At 44.9% G+C, this 17,384-nt stretch overlaps 7 protein-coding genes across 7 annotated transcripts; 4 read left to right on the top strand and 3 right to left on the bottom strand.

Moving 5' to 3' along the window:
* Window positions 1-810: 810 nt before the first annotated feature.
* BDV38DRAFT_261007 (ubiquitin-specific protease UBP14) lies at window positions 811-4,112 on the bottom strand. The gene is made up of 8 exons (XM_032055984.1): window positions 3,958-4,112; window positions 3,832-3,872; window positions 3,616-3,768; window positions 3,486-3,553; window positions 3,295-3,435; window positions 2,965-3,238; window positions 1,217-2,912; window positions 811-1,164 (listed from the first exon to the last, which is right to left on the bottom strand). Exons 3-8 carry the CDS (start codon window positions 3,644-3,646, stop codon window positions 1,020-1,022), a joined length of 2,355 nt encoding a protein of 784 aa, XP_031908612.1. The 5' UTR covers window positions 3,647-3,768; window positions 3,832-3,872; window positions 3,958-4,112; the 3' UTR covers window positions 811-1,019.
* A 1-nt stretch (window position 4,113) lies between these two features.
* On the top strand, window positions 4,114-7,210 carry BDV38DRAFT_261003 (replication factor A subunit protein RFA1). Its single transcript, XM_032055983.1, has 6 exons — window positions 4,114-4,442; window positions 4,498-4,649; window positions 4,726-4,816; window positions 4,866-5,406; window positions 5,459-6,354; window positions 6,417-7,210. The coding sequence occupies exons 1-6, from the start codon at window positions 4,399-4,401 to the stop codon at window positions 6,508-6,510; spliced, it is 1,818 nt and encodes a 605-aa protein (XP_031908611.1). The 5' UTR covers window positions 4,114-4,398; the 3' UTR covers window positions 6,511-7,210.
* On the top strand, window positions 7,197-8,904 carry BDV38DRAFT_260998 (NAD(P)H-quinone oxidoreductase). The gene is made up of 6 exons (XM_032055982.1): window positions 7,197-7,404; window positions 7,456-7,722; window positions 7,785-7,876; window positions 7,938-8,564; window positions 8,675-8,740; window positions 8,796-8,904. Exons 1-4 carry the CDS (start codon window positions 7,377-7,379, stop codon window positions 8,562-8,564), a joined length of 1,014 nt encoding a protein of 337 aa, XP_031908610.1. The 5' UTR covers window positions 7,197-7,376; the 3' UTR covers window positions 8,675-8,740; window positions 8,796-8,904.
* An 824-nt stretch (window positions 8,905-9,728) lies between these two features.
* dbp3 (RNA-dependent ATPase DBP3) lies at window positions 9,729-11,735 on the top strand. Its single transcript, XM_032052590.1, has 3 exons — window positions 9,729-11,304; window positions 11,355-11,426; window positions 11,507-11,735. The coding sequence occupies exons 1-3, from the start codon at window positions 10,037-10,039 to the stop codon at window positions 11,661-11,663; spliced, it is 1,497 nt and encodes a 498-aa protein (XP_031908609.1). The 5' UTR covers window positions 9,729-10,036; the 3' UTR covers window positions 11,664-11,735.
* Window positions 11,736-11,807: 72 nt separating this feature from the next.
* Window positions 11,808-13,471, bottom strand: BDV38DRAFT_275053 (putative nuclear division Rft1 protein; the record flags this gene model as incomplete). The annotated part of the gene is made up of 2 exons (XM_032057945.1): window positions 11,808-12,654; window positions 12,711-13,471. 2 exons carry the CDS (start codon window positions 13,469-13,471, stop codon window positions 11,808-11,810), a joined length of 1,608 nt encoding a protein of 535 aa, XP_031908608.1.
* A 193-nt stretch (window positions 13,472-13,664) lies between these two features.
* BDV38DRAFT_260987 (OST3/OST6 family protein) lies at window positions 13,665-15,360 on the bottom strand. Its single transcript, XM_032055981.1, has 3 exons — window positions 14,807-15,360; window positions 14,656-14,753; window positions 13,665-14,595 (listed from the first exon to the last, which is right to left on the bottom strand). Exons 1-3 carry the CDS (start codon window positions 15,146-15,148, stop codon window positions 14,226-14,228), a joined length of 810 nt encoding a protein of 269 aa, XP_031908607.1. The 5' UTR covers window positions 15,149-15,360; the 3' UTR covers window positions 13,665-14,225.
* Window positions 15,361-15,368: 8 nt separating this feature from the next.
* On the top strand, window positions 15,369-17,384 carry BDV38DRAFT_209124 (uncharacterized protein). The gene is made up of 3 exons (XM_032052588.1): window positions 15,369-15,549; window positions 15,603-15,893; window positions 15,950-17,384. Exons 1-3 carry the CDS (start codon window positions 15,508-15,510, stop codon window positions 17,147-17,149), a joined length of 1,533 nt encoding a protein of 510 aa, XP_031908606.1. The 5' UTR covers window positions 15,369-15,507; the 3' UTR covers window positions 17,150-17,384.

The raw sequence follows: 17,384 nt of genomic DNA, 5'->3' as shown, positions 1-17,384 counted from the left end.
TTAATAATTATCTCTAAAATCTAAATAGATTTACTTAGAAATTACCAATAGCTCTAGCTTCTAGAAAGAAATATATCAGAGTCTTATTATAAGAAAATTACTAATAGAGATTTAAATAGTTCTAAGTAAATTAGACAAAATAAATAAATCTGAAAACTAAGTTCCCGAGCTTATAATTTATAAAAAAATAAAGAATATATACTTTCTAAAAGAAAATAAGATTCTTGCTATAGCCTTCTGCGTTGTTGGTGGCTTTCGCCCACCGTAGTAGTTTACACTTAGGCCAGTTCGCCGACTCCAATACAACACAACGATTACCACAACCTACGTCCGTACCAATTCTTAAATTCTACTTGATTCCTAGAACAAAGATAGGTCTTTTATATAGGCCGGAGACTATATGGTTAAATACAAAGAGCCTTTATGCATTCACATAATTGAATGCTTGTTCAACATTCAATTCAGTTAGGTGATATATATATAGGGTGGTTCACCAGCTATAACCACATATCTCTAGATATATTAGATTATAATATATTTAAATATATAATTATTTATTTATTTAAATAACATAAATACAAAAAGTATTTTTACTAATATATATTTTAGATTACAAAATTTAATAAAATAATACTTAATTATCTAAATTATTTTCTATAAATATCTTATCAAATCATATTAGAAAATAGTTAATAGTAATAAACTAAATATCCTAAAATATTATAAAAGGATATATACTATTAAAATAGTAAAGATATAGATTATAAGTAAATCAATTTATATAATAATATCAGTAAATTGACCTGGTATATAAACTACTACTGTGGGCGAAAGCCACCAACAGAGAAAGTGGCAAATTATATATAACAATCGCTGCTAGTAGTAATCTATGCCGTAGTAAGAATCCCAACTAGGGGCCCTGTATTAGTAGATACTAACAGGAGTTACTTAACAAGTTAAAAATCCCTGGTAGGAGCTACCCTGTGCAAGGCGCGCGGACTCAGACAGAAAATTGACACCTAGACCCGGGAAAAGAAGTACAAATATGCGTATTTCTTCATCTCCTGTATGTCCCCAGCCTTCACAACCTTCTCATCATTGAACATCACCCAAGAGAGTTCACTCTGACCCGGCAGAGTCTTCCGGACAAAGGCAACATAATGTCTATCGATGGTTAGTAAACGCAAAAATCCCCACTTAAAATAGGTGCACGTACCCAGCGTGGACTGAAGAGCCCTTATGGCAGACAATAGAGCGAAGCTCATACTTAGCTGGTACATCACTAGAACCGAGGTTTATAGGGCAACTATCGGAATAGGTGTTTGGTTCATGACCACTGTCTTCAGCATCTGCTTCTTCCGGGTGGCTAAACACCCAATCGATAGCTCTATTGACATCCTCACCCGTCGCACCCAATGCTCGTTTGGCACGGGACTCATCAATGCCCATTTCGACCAATTGTGTAACTTTCGCTGGATCATGTGATGCGTTGGTTCCTCCTCCCATGATCGCGCTGCTAGTCAAGGGTTCATCAATATCAGGATCTTCCAGATGAGCAAATAACCAGTTCATTGCAGCCTCGGAATCCGAATTACCAGTCGTATAGAGTGCCTTCTCACTCCTAGCCTTCGGGAAGCCCATACTGAGAAGTTGGTCCAAAGCATATTGGTTAGGCACAAAGTCCCTTTTGGAAGCATCGATGTCTGGCAGGAGCTCTTCGCCGTCTTTTTGGCCAGAGGAAAGATACGGGCTTAAATCCAAAGGCCCCTCGCTCACATCCACCGGAATGTCTAGTTTGGTAGGTACCCAGTTGATCAATTCAAACCGCCGAGCATTGATGACGAGTTGCTGCGGTAGTGTCCTGAACGAAGAGCGCTTGGTAAATCCATCCTTGCTGCCACAGGAAGGGCAGATAAGGTCAACCATCTCCTCAGACGTGGAGGCGTCCAGGCAGTCAAAGAGGGTCACCGGTGCAAATTGACCAGTAGGATTTGTGTCGTTTGGGAGTGCTAATCGTCGAGCAGGGACCGGGATGGAGATGTTGTCCTGCTCATCTACCTTATAGCGAACCTTCTTGCAACACACGCATTGAAGACGTTGTTCCATAGCGAACTTGAAGGGGTGAGTTGGACTGCTTAGGCCATCTGGATGCCTAGACAAGTTTATGAGTTTGAAGAGGTGCAGTAAGAATTCGAATGCATCCTGCTGTTTCATTGTTGAGAATTCTTCGTGGCCACGACCGACAAGATGCTTAAACATCGCAGGCACTAGGCCTTTCTGGAGAGGGACATCTGGAGAGTCGCGCGCGACAATGACATCCATATCAGCTCGCGAGTAACGGCCCGACAGAATACCATCTGCGAGTTTGCGCAGTTGCGTTTCAAGGTCCTCCGCGGGGGAGTCTGTGAGCGGCGGCTCTTCGTTCTCATGGCGGTATCTTTGTTGAAATTCTGGCAAGTCGAATAGGCACTGAATGACGCTTGATAGGTAGCAGCTATTCCCTAGATTGGCTAAACCAGTAAATCCTGGCCCGAATACTGGGCTAAGTTCATGACCGTCCTCAGACGTCATTGAAAATTCCCATTTTAGGTTGTGTTCAACCTGCATCTCCATCAGGCTTTTTTCTGTTTTCTCACGCCCCGCTAGGTTAATTCCCCAATGAGCAAGGTGAACGGCTAGGTCAGGGTCAGTCCTCTCCTCGTTGCACTTGTAGCAGTAGATGTCAGCAGAGCCATCTGCTGTTATCGAACCGAGTTTGACGGCGATCGCATGGCATGTTAGGTCAGCGTGTGCAAGGGCGTGGGAGTTTCCACCTATGCCACCAAATTGGCTACGCCCGCAGCCAAGATTGCCACATTCCAAGCAAAGCCAAAGATTCTCCTTCAAATCACACATGGAACACTGGCTCAGATCTGGACACCCAGGTAAGAATAGTATCGAATAAACTGGGTCTCTGGGAAATACCTTTCGATCCGATATGTCTGGAATCATGCTGATTTAGGCAGAGGGTGTGTTCACAAGGAACGAACTCCTGCTCCCAGGCCTTTACCTCCTCTCGCTTTGAGAATGACATCGCATTCAGGACGCCATCAATGACCATCGCTAATCCACCACTCGTCTCATCAATCTCGTCTTTGCCGCATGAATAACAGATAACGCGCGTGGTTGTGTCATAGCGGTCTTCATCTGTCTCGGCAGCTATTGCAAGTTTTGAGATTTTCTGTGGGGGCTCATCACGCTAGAATGGCAAGTTAAGAGCTTTGTAGAATAAGATAGGCGAGCGTTTCAACTGACCTGGACCTTCTTTCGAGTTCGTTTGATGTTCAATGCCAAAGGGTGGCCATGACGCTTGAAATGTAGAGACGCATGGTCTCTGTCCCCAGCGCAGCCGCCATTAAAGCAAGTAAGGCAAACATTCAAACCGGCACAATCGTCCTAGCTATTGGTTACACAGGACTCCGGAACCAAAGGGATAGGTAACGTACGATGGAGTCGAAGCACTGTGTGCAATCTTCTCGATATACAGCCTGTGAGGGAGATGGGGGTTTTAGATCTGCAGCATGAAAGATATTAACGAAGGCTATCACTGAGGATTGTTGTTGGTAGCTAACTAACCGTGGGAAATTACATGTCCGCAAGAAGCCATGTTGTGGGGATAGCAAAGAAGATAGTGCTTTCCCTATATAAGAGCAGTGGCTAGATTCAAGCGACGAGACTGATTGAAAGCTAGACTTTATTGGAACTATCTTCGCAACTTGCAGTTATGACCTGGTAGGGTTTGCTGTATTAGAAAGGTTACTATGCCGTGGAATGAGTGGGGCACAGGCTTACCATTAAAGTGGAAACTTGGGTGTAATGCCGTGGGGTACTTTCTACAGAATGTTAACTTACTGTTTTAATCCTAGCAAATTATGATTGCTATTTGCTCAAAGAACAATCAATGTATAGTACACTAACCTTTTTTTAAGGCCACGTTCAACCTTAACATTTATTGGTACTGATATAATGCAACGTTAACAACAACAAGAAAAGAAAAGAGACAAAAAGAGGTTGTAGTTTGCCACTTAGGACATGTGAAATGTCGGTGTTATCATGTTAATCCGGACTATGTAGTAATCGCTCATTTTGGGAAATCTCTTGTTGCCTTAGGTAGAAGAGGGGAAGAAGCACACACGAAAGTGGGGCATTAAATGAATCACTCAACGCGTCCTTACCCGCGTATTTTCCACGCGTCTGATCTACATGATCATTCATACCCACCCATCATTGCATTTTGCACATCTAGGAGTTACTTCAGGTCAAAACGGGTCTTGAAGCTTTTCTCTTGCTTATCCGTGGACTTGTTCTTTTTCTTTGCCAGGTAAAAAGGCCTGATTTTGAGACGACGTAACTGCTGTCATGGCCTCCGACGCAGCATCCCAGATTTCCGTTGGTGCTTTAAGGTATATCCATATTATGTGACTTCTTACTTTGTCTTATCTATTAACTTGCTCAAAGTGCAATCTTCGATGAAACAAAGCCCCAGATACGCGAGCCCGTTGTTCAGTGCGTCCAGATCAAACCATTGCCACCTCAGCAGAACAATCAAGAGCGCTACAGAGCCGTTTTCAGTGATATATCCAATTATGTCCAGACAATGCTAGCAACCCGTAAGTTCTACTAACATTTGAATGTTATTCCCTGTCACATCTGGGATATGCTGCTAATGATGATATTGTTCAGCAGAAGCCAATCGATTCGTTACTAGTGGGCAACTCCGGAAAGGGTGTTTCGTTAGGCTCAAGTCTTTCCAGGCGAATTCGGTGAAGGGGAAAAAGTGAGACCACAAGTTAACCCCTTCTACATGTTTTGACTGACATGGATAGGATTCTTATAATTTTGGATCTGGAGGTCTTGCAGGACTTAGGCGAGGCTGAGAAAATTGGAGAGCCCAAGCCTTTAGAGAGTAAGACGGAAGAGGATGAAAAGCCCCAGCCTACTACGATATCGAGCAACGGATTCTATGGCTCCAAAATCCAAGGTGGACAACCACAAGCGCCCAGCAAATCAGCGCAGCCACAGCCCGCAGCGGCTTCAGCACATACAACCATTTACCCCATCGAAGCTATCTCTCCTTATTCTCACAAATGGACTATCAAGGCACGGTGCACGAGCAAGTCAAATATTAGGACCTGGCATAACAGGAATGGAGATGGTAAGCTCTTCAGCGTCAATTTACTGGACGACAGCGGCGAGATCCGTGCGACTGGGTTCAATGATCAGTGTGATATGCTCTACGACGTTTTCCAGGAGGGCAGCGTTTATTACATCTCTAGCCCATGCAGCGTTAAGATTGCCAAGAAACAATTTACCAATCTGAACAATGACTATGAACTCACATTCGACAGGGACACGGTTGTTGAAAAGGTCAGTACAATGCCCTCTTCGCCCTACGTTGCCTGGTCTTATTTCCCTTTAGGCAGAGGATCAAGCCGACGTTCCACAAATTAGATTCAGCTTTTCAACTATCGGTGACTTGCAGTCTGTCGAGAAGGATACCACCATCGATGTAATTGGAGTACTGAAAGAGGTTGCTGAGGTTTCTCAAATTATGTCCAAGACCACCAACAAGCCTTATAACAAACGTGAGCTTACATTGGTGGATAGCACGGGATTCTCTGTTCGCCTGACTGTCTGGGGATCAACTGCGCTGAATTTCAACGTGACTCCCGAGTCTGTAATAGCGTTCAAGGGTGTGAAAGTGTCTGACTTTGGAGGTAGAAGTTTAAGCTTGCTGAGTTCAGGTTCAATGACGGTTGATCCTGATATTGAGGAAGCCCATAAATTGAAGGGTTGGTACGACGCCCAAGGCCGAGATGGAGTATTTGCCTCACATGCTTCAATGCCTGGTGTAGCCGCATCTACTGCAAAACTCGAACAGTTCAAAACTGTCGCACAGGTCAAAGACGAGCAATTAGGTATGTCAGATGAGGTGGCCTATTTCTCACTGAAGGCGACTGTCATCTACATCAAGCAAGATACCATGTGCTATCCTGCCTGTCTTTCTGAGGGTTGCAATAAAAAAGTAACAGAGCTTGATCCTGGCCAATGGCGGTGTGAACGTTGCGATAAAACTCATCCACGACCAGAGTATCGCTATATAATGCTCATCAGCGTTAGCGATCATACTGGTCAACTATATCTCAGCTGTTTCGATGAAGTGGGCAGGTGCATGATGGGCCTTTCCGCAGACCAGCTCATGGAGATACGCCAGAACGATGAAAAAGCTGCTGGAGATATTTTCCAGGATGCGAATTGCCGAACTTGGAATTTCAGATGTCGGGCCAAGATTGACAATTTTGGCGATCAACAACGGTAAGGCCATAGATTACTGGAGAGAGGCTTGGCACAGAACACTAATTTCTTGAAACTTTTAGCATTCGCTATCAGATAGTAACGGCGAAACCAGTCAATTATTCAGAAGAGGCACTGCGCCTTGCAAACACGATCGATTCATATAGTATTTCGTGATACATAGCTGACTCGGTACTTTGGCTGGTGGTCGTGGCCCGTGCATATTTATCACTGATCACACGCAACTGGACTGCGCCTGGGGAAGAATGCCTCTGCCTTCCAGGAGGCGTGATCAGAATCCCATGTGCATACGACGGAGCTTAATACACAACACATCCTGCTTTTTACTTTGCATAATGTTAACATTAGTATGTCACATTGCTCCATCTGCGGTTTACCAGACTGTGACAACCACATCCCTTCTATCCACATGACTTTGTGGGCCCGCAATTTCTTTGCGGCCAGATAATTCGGATGAAATAGTTTGGATTATTCTCGTAGCTTTAATACCGTGGCTAAATGACGCAAAACTTGGACATTTTATAAGAGCAGAGCATTTAATTTAGTGACACATCGCTTCACATATGCAATTGTATGTAAAATTGGTCGGGTAGCCTGCTTGTGCAATATTAGAATTCGAAAGTCAACTACCGTAGAACGTCTACGTAGTCTTCGCTGTTAGTCCGTATGGGTTTGACCTGTAATTCTGCAGCTTCGGGTTGGTCGGTTGGCGTAGTCAATTCCAGATACAATGACCTCGCAGCTGTCATCAATATACCACATATCTAGAAAATTGCTACCGTGTATTGTATTCTACTGAGTTATTGCAGAGAATTCGGCGTTGAACTTCTTGATGGACACTCGGATGCTGTAAACATAGTTACCCGGACAAACTTACTAATCATAAAGTTAAGATGACAAATTAAAGGGCACCAATAGCTAACTAATAGAAAGACTGCTTCATTTTGTACTAGACCCAGCTGTCCTCTTTAAAAGACGTGAGCTGGTCAGACGAAACGCCGCGAAAATATCTAGCGCAAACCATGGCGGTCGAAATGATGAGAGCAATCGGTTGGTAGTTTCATCTCTGTACTAGAATCTGCCATGTTAACACTTTTCAAGATGTGAAAGACGGGAAAGGGAGTGCCGATGCCTTATTTATCAATAACATACCGGTTCCTGAACCTGGGGAGGCCCAAGCATTAGTCAGAATCAAGGCTTTCGGACTGAACAGGATGGATATATTGCAGCGTGAGGGTAAATACCCGGTACCACCCCAAGCGCCTAGTACCATGGGTGTTGAGTTCTCCGGGACGATTGAGAAGCTCGGCCAAAACCCCGAGGTTAGCTTCAAGCTTGGAGATGAAGTGTTTGGGCTAGCTTACGGTGGTACGTTGCAATACGTTGGGTAAGGACCTTTTCCTGCTGTATCACTGGCTAAGGAGTCACAGGTGCCTATGCGGAATACATTACTGTTTCAACGCATATGTTAATACACAAGCCCATGGAGTTATCGTGGGAGGAGGCAGCTGGGATTCCTGAAGTAAGGTTGTCCGAAATATGATAGCCATGAATGGTCACTGATGAGAGCTTGCTGGCCATAGACTTGGATAACAGCTACTCAAGCCCTATACTTGATAGGTGGATATAAACCAGGGGATTCGGTTCTCTGGCATGCAGGCGCTTCATCTGTCTCCATAGCTGGCATTCAGCTCGCTAAAAGTGACGGCGCATCTGCCGTGTTCGTGACCGTAGGTTCCCAGGAGAAGATCGACTTTTGTCTTGATAAGCTGGGTGTCACTGCCGGATACAATTATAGAACCCAGGATTGGGCATCTGAACTATTAAAGGCAACAGATGATCGGGGTGTTGACGTGATCATCGATTTCGTGGGCGCAACACATTTTCAAGGTAACCTGAATGTTGCCGCTCAGGATGCGCGTATAGTTCAGTTGGGACAAATGAGTGGTTCAATCCTCCCTGCAGGCGTCGATATCGGCAGCCTCCTGAGAAAGAGGGTAAGGTTGGAAGGTAGTACTCTCCGAAGCCGGGATGAGGAATACCAGAAGAAATTGCGTGATTTACTGGTCGAGCATGCACTGCCAAAGTTCCGGGATGGTACTTTTACAGTCTTCATCGAGAAGGTTTTACCCTTTCAGGATATTGCAGATGCCCATAAATTGCTAGAGAGCAACCGTACTAAGGGCAAAGTGATCTGTACAATTGACTAAGACTTGAGTCAATATTTTGTTCTAACAATATCGATATGCTGCCCTCAACTTCCACGGCTGGCCTGTGTTCATCTTTGCTTGTGGATTTATGCTAGGAAATCAGAAATTACCTTTGTTCTACTGTCATTATATAGGAAGGAAATCATACTTGCCTAGTACCTCAGGCACGTATGTACCTTCATATACGTTAGTACGTGAGATCTCCCCTATAGCTTAGTACTTATTGCGTACCTTGTACAGTAGTAATAGACAGATACTTGAAAGGCTAAATGGGCGTAAAATCCACTTTATGTCTAATATCTTCCCTGCCATGCTCGACTTTCTGCTATGTTATCCCCTCATTCACCAGAAAACGTTATCATCACGAGGTACAGTGTGTGGTATTTGAAATTTATAACACCCCTGGGAGGGGGCCGTGCACCCGTCCTACCGCCTACCATTTTTACCATAGTAAGCGGGACTGAGGCAAACACGCGCGTGTAGTTGAATAAGATCACACAGATAAAGAAGCCGGCAGACTATAGAACAGCGGGTTTATGTACACCTTTCCCAGACTATGCCTCACCGTGTAAAGTCTGTCATTGAGGCCTAGGACTGGTATACTAAGTACTAGGATAGGACTTCATGAGGTTTCTGCCCAGCAGAATAGACCTAGTTTAGTAGGCGGTCCCTAAATCGGCCACTAAACCTTATACGGGTGTTATAAATTTCAATTGCTCCCCACTGTAGTCACAGAATTAGGTCTTATATAAAAACAGACTGTAAACACTTGCTTTTCTCGCTCAGCTTACTCTGGAGTAGACTTTAGAATTGATTAACTTTTCTGGATATTCCTGTGTTATAAACTCCGTACGGACCGTAGCATCGCAGATAGTAGGTATAACATGCTGCGCTTAAACAGGCGAACTAGGTTAGGCGGCTGCGGCCTCTTAAGTATTACTGTACATATAAATTGATTCACTGGTTCATAGTAGTGACGGGCTACGGTTGACATTGTACCACAGTCGGTCCTCACGTGATGATAAATCACCCACTGTCCCGCGTGCATAGTGCAGCCTAACGCTTGGTTTCTAGTTTTAATACTGCGGAGTTGAGTATTAACAGTCTTTCTTAGTAAATTGAATAGACTTTATGGGGATAGTTATAGATTATTCGGATTAATTAGATTGCTTGAGTCTACTTGAAATGCGGAAATGCTTGGATGATTGAACTACCTGAACAGTCGCTAACTTTCAGTAGTAGCTTTTTTATGTAGTTGCAATCCAACAAAGTTTTACTTTTTGGCGGTGACACATGGCAAAATCACGGAAGATAAAAAAAAAACCAGATGGACAGAGAAAAAACTATCCCATTGATATATAGAAACAAAGTGGTCACGACTCAATTTTTTTTTGACCAAATACTTGTTCTTCCTCTTCTTCCTCTTCGATTACTCTTTCGTCTCTATTCAAAGTGAAAAGAGGATTAGTATAATGACTAAACGTGATCTTCACAATGAAGGAGGCGATGAGCAAAGGCCCAAGAAAAAGGCGAAGAGTGAAAAGCAGAAGAAGGAAAAATCTGCGAAGTCTAAATCAAGCGCTGAACAGAGACCCTCTTACGTCCAGTCTCCTGCATTGGATGATGTCTCACAGTCCGAAATCGAGAAATTCCTTACGGAAAACTCTATTAAGATAACAGATACATCATCTGAGAACGTAATGCGTCCAATCATTTCATTTTCTCACCTTCCCCCTCGCAAAGATGACCTATATGCGCCATTGAGCTCATTCAAATCACCAACTTCGATTCAGTCTGCTACCTGGCCGTTGTTATTCGCTGGTCGTGATGTCATTGGCATCGCAGAAACTGGAAGTGGAAAGACACTTGCCTTTGGGTTGCCGTGTCTAAAGAAAATACAGGACTCAGTGACGACCAAACAGAAACCTTATCGACCTTTGGCAGTAATAATATCTCCAACGAGGGAACTAGCGATGCAAATATACGACCAATTGTTGAAGTTCTCAGGGTCCGTGGGCGTCAGAGTGGCTTGTGTATTCGGCGGCGTGAGAAAGGAGGAACAACGGGAGGCTCTTAAAACCGCAGAGGTGGTTGTTGCGACCCCTGGAAGGTTGAAGGATCTTCAAAATGATGGTTCGGTAGACCTAGGAAAAGTGAAGTACCTGGTTCTAGACGAGGCGGATCGCATGCTGGACAAGGGCTTTGAACAAGATATCAAGGACATCATTCGTCCAATGCCGGTATCTAAGCGCCAGACCATCATGTTCACTGCAACCTGGCCTCCAAGTGTCAGGGACCTCGCGTCAACTTTCATGACGTCTCCTGTGACTGTCACCATCGGAGGTGATCCATCTGCTGACCCGCGAGCGAACACCAGGATCAAGCAAGTTGTGGAGGTTGTCAAGCCGCATGAAAAAGAGACTCGACTTATCCAATTATTGAATAGGTCCCAGCGAGGGGTTCCTGAGCCAGCAAAAGTGCTAGCCTTTTGCTTGTACAAGAAGGAAGCCGTGCGGATTGAGAGACTTCTCCGTACAAAGGGATTTAAAGTCGCAGGAATACATGGGGACTTGAGTCAGCAGGAGAGGTTTCGAAGCTTAGATGCCTTCAAAACAGGAGCAGCTACTGTCCTCGTTGCTACTGACGTTGCAGCTCGTGGACTTGACATACCTTCGGTCAAACAGGTCATTAATGTCACATTCCCGCTTACGGTTGAGGATTATGTACATCGAATTGGGCGGTAAGTAGCACGCTTTGAATCTGTGGAAGTATCTGACATCTTTCGTCCAGGACTGGTCGTGCTGGAGCTGACGGACATGCTGTGACCCTATTTACCGAGACAGATAAAGCTCAGTCTGGCGCGTAAGTGTGCCCTCATCCCCAACTCTCTCCTTCCACCAGTAGAATTATTTGGGTGAGGAGCTTTCACTAATGAGCCACAGATTGATCAACGTCCTCAGAGCAGCAAAACAGGATATACCAGAAGACCTCCTTAAGTTTGGAACAACTGTTAAGAAGAAGCAACATGATGCATATGGTGCATTCTTCAAAAATGTCGACACTGACAAGACAGCCACAAAAATTGTGTTCGACGACTAGTTCTTCACATCATTCTGTCTTTACTCTCGCACTCCTAGACTTGATTATCCGGCGAATATATGTGTATCGTGTTGTAAGGTACTTTCTTTCGAGGAGAATACTATACTAGTTAGAGCTTAGCCATGGTGTGTGATATTTTTCGACTTACATCAACAGGCTGTAACCAGTACAAAACATCAATGCCTTCACAAAGTTACGATAGGCAGTATCGTCGTGTCCTTGTCTGGCCAGGATTATCGATGATAGAGCCCCAGCAATCCATGTTTGAGGCCGTAGACAGAATTCAGCCAGAGCTAGGCTATTGCCGTGCAAATAAAAGTAAGACCGGAGGAATGTGAAACTCCAGGCGGTACGAACTGCCATGTTGATAATGTTAGCCCAGACTAGTCCATGGGCACCCAAGCCACCAATTTTCAGAAATAGGTAAGCTGCTAAAGCAAAGCTCGCTGAAAACGCCCCCATCCAGTAAGCCTGTCTCCGAAGGTCAGAAGCACTAGCTGCAGACGAAACGAATGCCTCAGTTATACCGTTGAATGCCAAGAATGGTATATAATAGCAATAGAGTGAAAGTAAGCTACCGACATCTGGAGAAGCCCACCTATGTCCGCCCAGAAGAGGTAGTATTCGGGGAACCAGATACGGTCCCAAAGGGAATATGAAAACAGCTAGCATTACATATGCTTGTAAAATTTCAATTAGATGTGCCTTGGCTGCACTGACATTGCTTGCATGTTGTTCCCCAGAGTTGAGCAAAGAGGAGAACACAGCTCGGCTGTTTTCTTCGATAGGCTGGAACAGAACACGCGCTATCAGGCCGCCATAATTTGAGGCCAAAGAATATATACCTTGGTCTTTCAAGCTCGTCATTGCTGCCAGAATCATTGCGTCGCCCTGAGTCAAGAGGTGTTTTACGATGGACTGGAAAAAGACATTTGTGGAAAGTGTAACTAGGTGCCTTGGGAACCTATCGGCTAGGTAAATTGATTTATCACTAGAAAGTGTTACCATGATCGAATCATTGCCCTTTCCACCTAACTGCTGACGTACCTTGATCTAATCTTGGTAGGGAGCAACGAGAACCGCCATCGACTTGTTAACTTTGGTATGGTTAGATAATACCCACTAATAAGAGACAAAGAGTAACAAAGGTAACCCAGAGCGAAAGGAAGGACACCCAAGTCTCGGTCTTTCCAAGAGGCCCATGTAAATAAACCACACACGGTTAAGCTCTTCATAAATGCTGCAGCTGTCTCCACTATTGCGCGCTTCTTGTACAACGTATACTGCTGCACCACGGCAAAGAAAGGCTCAACGCAAAGCTCCGTAAGGGATGCAACTGTGGTGATCGTAACGGCGGGTAGATAGAAAGGCGTTTCAGAAACTTCCTGGGAAGCAAACTGTGTGTACAATGTGGCGAATATAAAAGCCGATGGAACCCCCATGCTGATACTCAGATACGACATGTTCACTACTGATTGCGAAGATATTGTTTGGGGTTGACTCGTTCGACTTAGTTTGCCACTTATTTGACGATGGCTCCCATCGTGGTTAGCAGTAGCAGATGTTTCATGGAAAGGTTGTCGCTGAATCGCTGTTCTGATGCTTTCCCTGGAGAAGTATAGTATCGAGATGAAATACAACTCCAGTTGAGTACCAATCCCAAGTATTGCCGGGGACAGAGTCCGTAGGATCAATTGATTCGCGATGAATGTAAACAGTCTAGAGGCTATTTGAACAATGATCAAGAACGTCATACCAGATACCGATGAAGCCAGAATCCTGTCAACATTTTCGCCTGACTGGGACATGATGACATGTAGCTCAACGTATCAGTCTTCTGAATTGAAGCAAGGTTTACCACATGGTGAAAGACTATTACTATAAAGGCGCCAAGACACCCGGAGCCGGAGCTAATTTTTCCTGCAAGTCCACGTGGCTTGGATGAAATCAAAATCTTTAGATATTTTCATCTAATAAGAGGGCATGGACAACAATGTATTCGATGAAAGCAGCCGCTATATGGAAAAGTTCTACGTGTTTGACAGCATCAGCTAACCTTATTCTAGCTAGCTATAATTATACACATGCGCGTTGAGGGGTACATAGCCAGGATGCAACACTAGTACACCTCGTTACCATCGAGAAAGCCGGAAGGTAGTTGTTCTTAAAGTTCATTTCCTAGCTCGAAATGCCCTAATCAGGTATTGCTGGCCCAAGTAATCGCCGAGTCCAAGCCTTCAGCTTGTTCCAGTTCTTTTCACTGCAATCATTGGGCAAACTCTGGTGGAAGAGGCGATAGGCGTTGCGACTGCGACTTGAACTAAAATGGGGGCAGGAAGAAAGGATATCCGCCATTTTTTGCCCTGAAGACACTCAGAAGAAAGCTGTACATACCAAATAATACAGTTCCCCAGATTAGCACAGCCACTTGCTGCGCTTTACTGTCCGCGATACGGGGTACTTTCATCGCGAGAGCTATTGTCGCAAAGGAAAGGATGGCATCTTGTACGGTATTGCATCAGCAGCAGGAACATAGACATTCAATATTGCGTTGGCTGTCAGTTAGCCGTACTTACATATGGCAGCAATGATCTGCGTTTCCATTCCAAACTGATTTGAGAATCCACCGGCGAAATAGCTAATGCCACCTTTGCCGTCGCCAACAACATACGGTACTTTGCGGATATGATTGAACATGTGGCCGCTTGTGAATAAAAGTATGGAAATCAAGCTGAATGCGGCCCACAAGTTACGATTCTGTATGACCGGTAAAACATACGGCGACAGAACAGTGAACAAGGTCAACACGCCCATTAAGATTGTCACTGCAGAAATGAGTCGCATGTAGTTAATGGGACGAACAAGAGGTGGTTTCGGCCCCTCCGGAAGATGACGATTGATCCACACGTAAAGCTGGTCAGCAGAGATTGGACTGAATATAACCATTTAGCACAGCAGTACCTCAACAAAAAACGTTTAAGTGTACACTTACCCACTAAAGTCAAATCTAATGGGCGCATCATCAACTTTAGCAAAGGGGCCAACAGTTGGAGGAAACACAAGAAGAACCGGCGCAGTTTGGAGCATTAGCTTTTCCCCCTGGTATTAGCCAACAGTACTGTAAATGATCAATATCAGCTCACCTTTTGGAAAGTTGCTTTGCCATTACTGAAGTCAAGGGTGGTGAATAGCATTTTTAGGCCATCAGGTTTAGGACCTTTGTTCCAACTTCGCGAGATGAGCTCCCATTCTGGCTGGAACTCGCGACATAAAATGCACCCATAGCGAGCTTCAGCAGCCGTCAAAAGTACCGCGACGTGGTAGTCGCGAGGCTTTGATGTCAAGTCTTCATACGACGAGTCATCCAGATCGATGGGAATGGATCGAGAGAGAGACTGATATCTTTCGAACTTGCCGAGCTCCGGGCTCGCGCAAGCGCTAGATAAAATATAGAAGAGTGCGACGATGAGAGTAAACAATTTCATGTTGACATGTCAAGAATATAACACTACAGCAGGAATGTGGTGTTTTCAAAGGTCAATTGCCAACAAATCAATGGGTGGCATACAATGGAACGATCCATGTACTGGAAGACAGTGGCCAGGTTCCATTAGTGGTCTGGAGCGATCATCGTTTGTAGTAGGATGTATTAGGTGTCCAGTACTGCGGAATGATCGGCGCTAGTTTTTCCTGGGTCGTCTGTCATTCATGCCAGCGGATGGAAAGGTCTCCTGGCATCTAGTGTTTGTTCACTCATTTATCTAGGCTAAACACGAACCTCACCCAGCAATCTTAGTATTCATTTGTATATCATAATTCGCGATTATAGTTACATTTCATTGTTATGGAATCTTGTAGCAAAGATCCTGGGAGCATGGTAGAAGATGTGTGTTTGTCATCTTGATCCCATTGCGGTTTACAGACTTACCCTGTCTATAGTGTCGAATGGCAATTAAAACACAGCACCTAGAAAAAGCATATGACGACACCCTGGTACACACGGCGCAGCTTCTTAATGCTGAGAAAAACCGGCTACTGCGCGTGGAACAACTGCTCCTTCAATTTGAAAATGAGAATTTGCGGTGGCAGTTGAATCATGTCAATCAGGAATTGACTAAAACTGCAAGGGCGGAATCTGAGGTCCGTCTTCAGCTCCAAGCAACTTACCACGAGCTTGATCAGCTACAAAGTGCGCACCGCGCGTCGTCCCATGAAATAGAGACACTTCGTGTATGTTGCTCATGAAAATGTCATGTGAAACGGCTCATACTGAATATCAAACATAGCTTGAGCTTGGCTCCCTGACAAATGCTTCTGTCGATACGAAGAAGCTCCTCGCAGAAAGATGCCATCTCTCAATGATACTCTCGAATGCAGAGGCAGAGGTTGAAAGGCTAAAGTCTCAGAAGGCTTCTCAACATACACTCCTTGCCGGGAAGCGAAATCTCGAACAACAGGTGACAACCCTTGAGTCTCAACTCGAAAGCGAAAAAAGTGCCCACGAACAAACACTAGCCAAGCAATCGCACAATGCAGAACAAATCGCAGCGCTTAACTCAAGCCTTGAAGAAGCGCGCAGTGAACTCATGGCGGAGGCGCGGGCGCGGGATGGACGTGAGCGTGTCTTTCAACAACAGAGTATCGAATGGGCTGCCCAACGAGCGGCCCTCGATGCCAAGCTTGATACCTTAAATAAGAAGCTACGTTCAACAAAGGACCAATACCAGGCCGCAGCTACGGAACTTAGACGGCAGTATGGCACCACTACTAATTACGAGTCTAAAAAAACCTCCAGTGCACAGTCCACTACACAGCACAACTCTGGCCTGACAATTGCAACCCCTGGAGCTATTCGTGCCCAAGACAAAAGAAGTAAAACATCAACATTGCCCGGCGAGAAGTCGTCATTTTCGATCACTCCGTTTCTAAACCGAACAAATGGGCTTCAAAATTCAGCTACAAGCTCTGAGGATGATACAGATGAGCTCCACGCAATCCATATGGCCGGTGGAGCAAATGAGAAGGCCTCTGGAAATGATATTCAAAAAGGCATTGACCCTAAGTATCAGGGTCAGAGGGTGTCGGTTGATGAGATACCTGTCACCGTGGACACATTACGTCTAGGTAATGGTATCACCAACAGCAGAAAAGGGGGACAACTCCAGAGAAATTTGGTAGACAATTCAGATCATGAGGGACGAATGGAAAATGTCAGCGGTATATTTACCCACTCTTCTAAACATGGGCAACCCAAATCAAAGAAACGTAAGCTGGGGACCCAACGCGACATGGGCTTGTTCGACGACGAAGACGATGGAGATACTCATGACATCAGACGGCCAGGTCGGAAGCTGGTCTTAGGCGGTACAGGGCGAAATCTTGCTTCCCAAGTATCTGCTCCAAGTGGCGGTCGCCTTGGACGCGGTCGCGGGTTGGTTGGGCTGGGTGAATTTTCTCCCTTGAAGCGAGACAAGAAACGGCTTTAGTCCAGCTTCACTGTCACAAGCTAGAGTGAACCCAATTAATTTAATCTCACTGTTTCACCTCGGAACTAGTAGGCTTTTATATTGAAGAGAAGAGGGCAAGGCAAAGCGAAGAACCAGGTTGCGTGACAAAGATTCAGAGGTCTTTTTTTCTTGGTTGCTCGATAAGATCCCTCTTGGTGGTATCAGACCCCTAGTAATTTGAAGTTATAAGCCGGCCGCGCCTATCTTCCCATCA

Source organism: Aspergillus pseudotamarii (genome assembly GCF_009193445.1).
Source record: "Aspergillus pseudotamarii strain CBS 117625 unplaced genomic scaffold BDV38scaffold_81, whole genome shotgun sequence".
NCBI classification, from domain to species: Eukaryota; Fungi; Ascomycota; class Eurotiomycetes; order Eurotiales; family Aspergillaceae; genus Aspergillus; species Aspergillus pseudotamarii.
The sequence above is the reverse complement of the archived record's forward strand: the minus strand, read 5'-3'. Positions and strand labels throughout refer to the sequence as shown.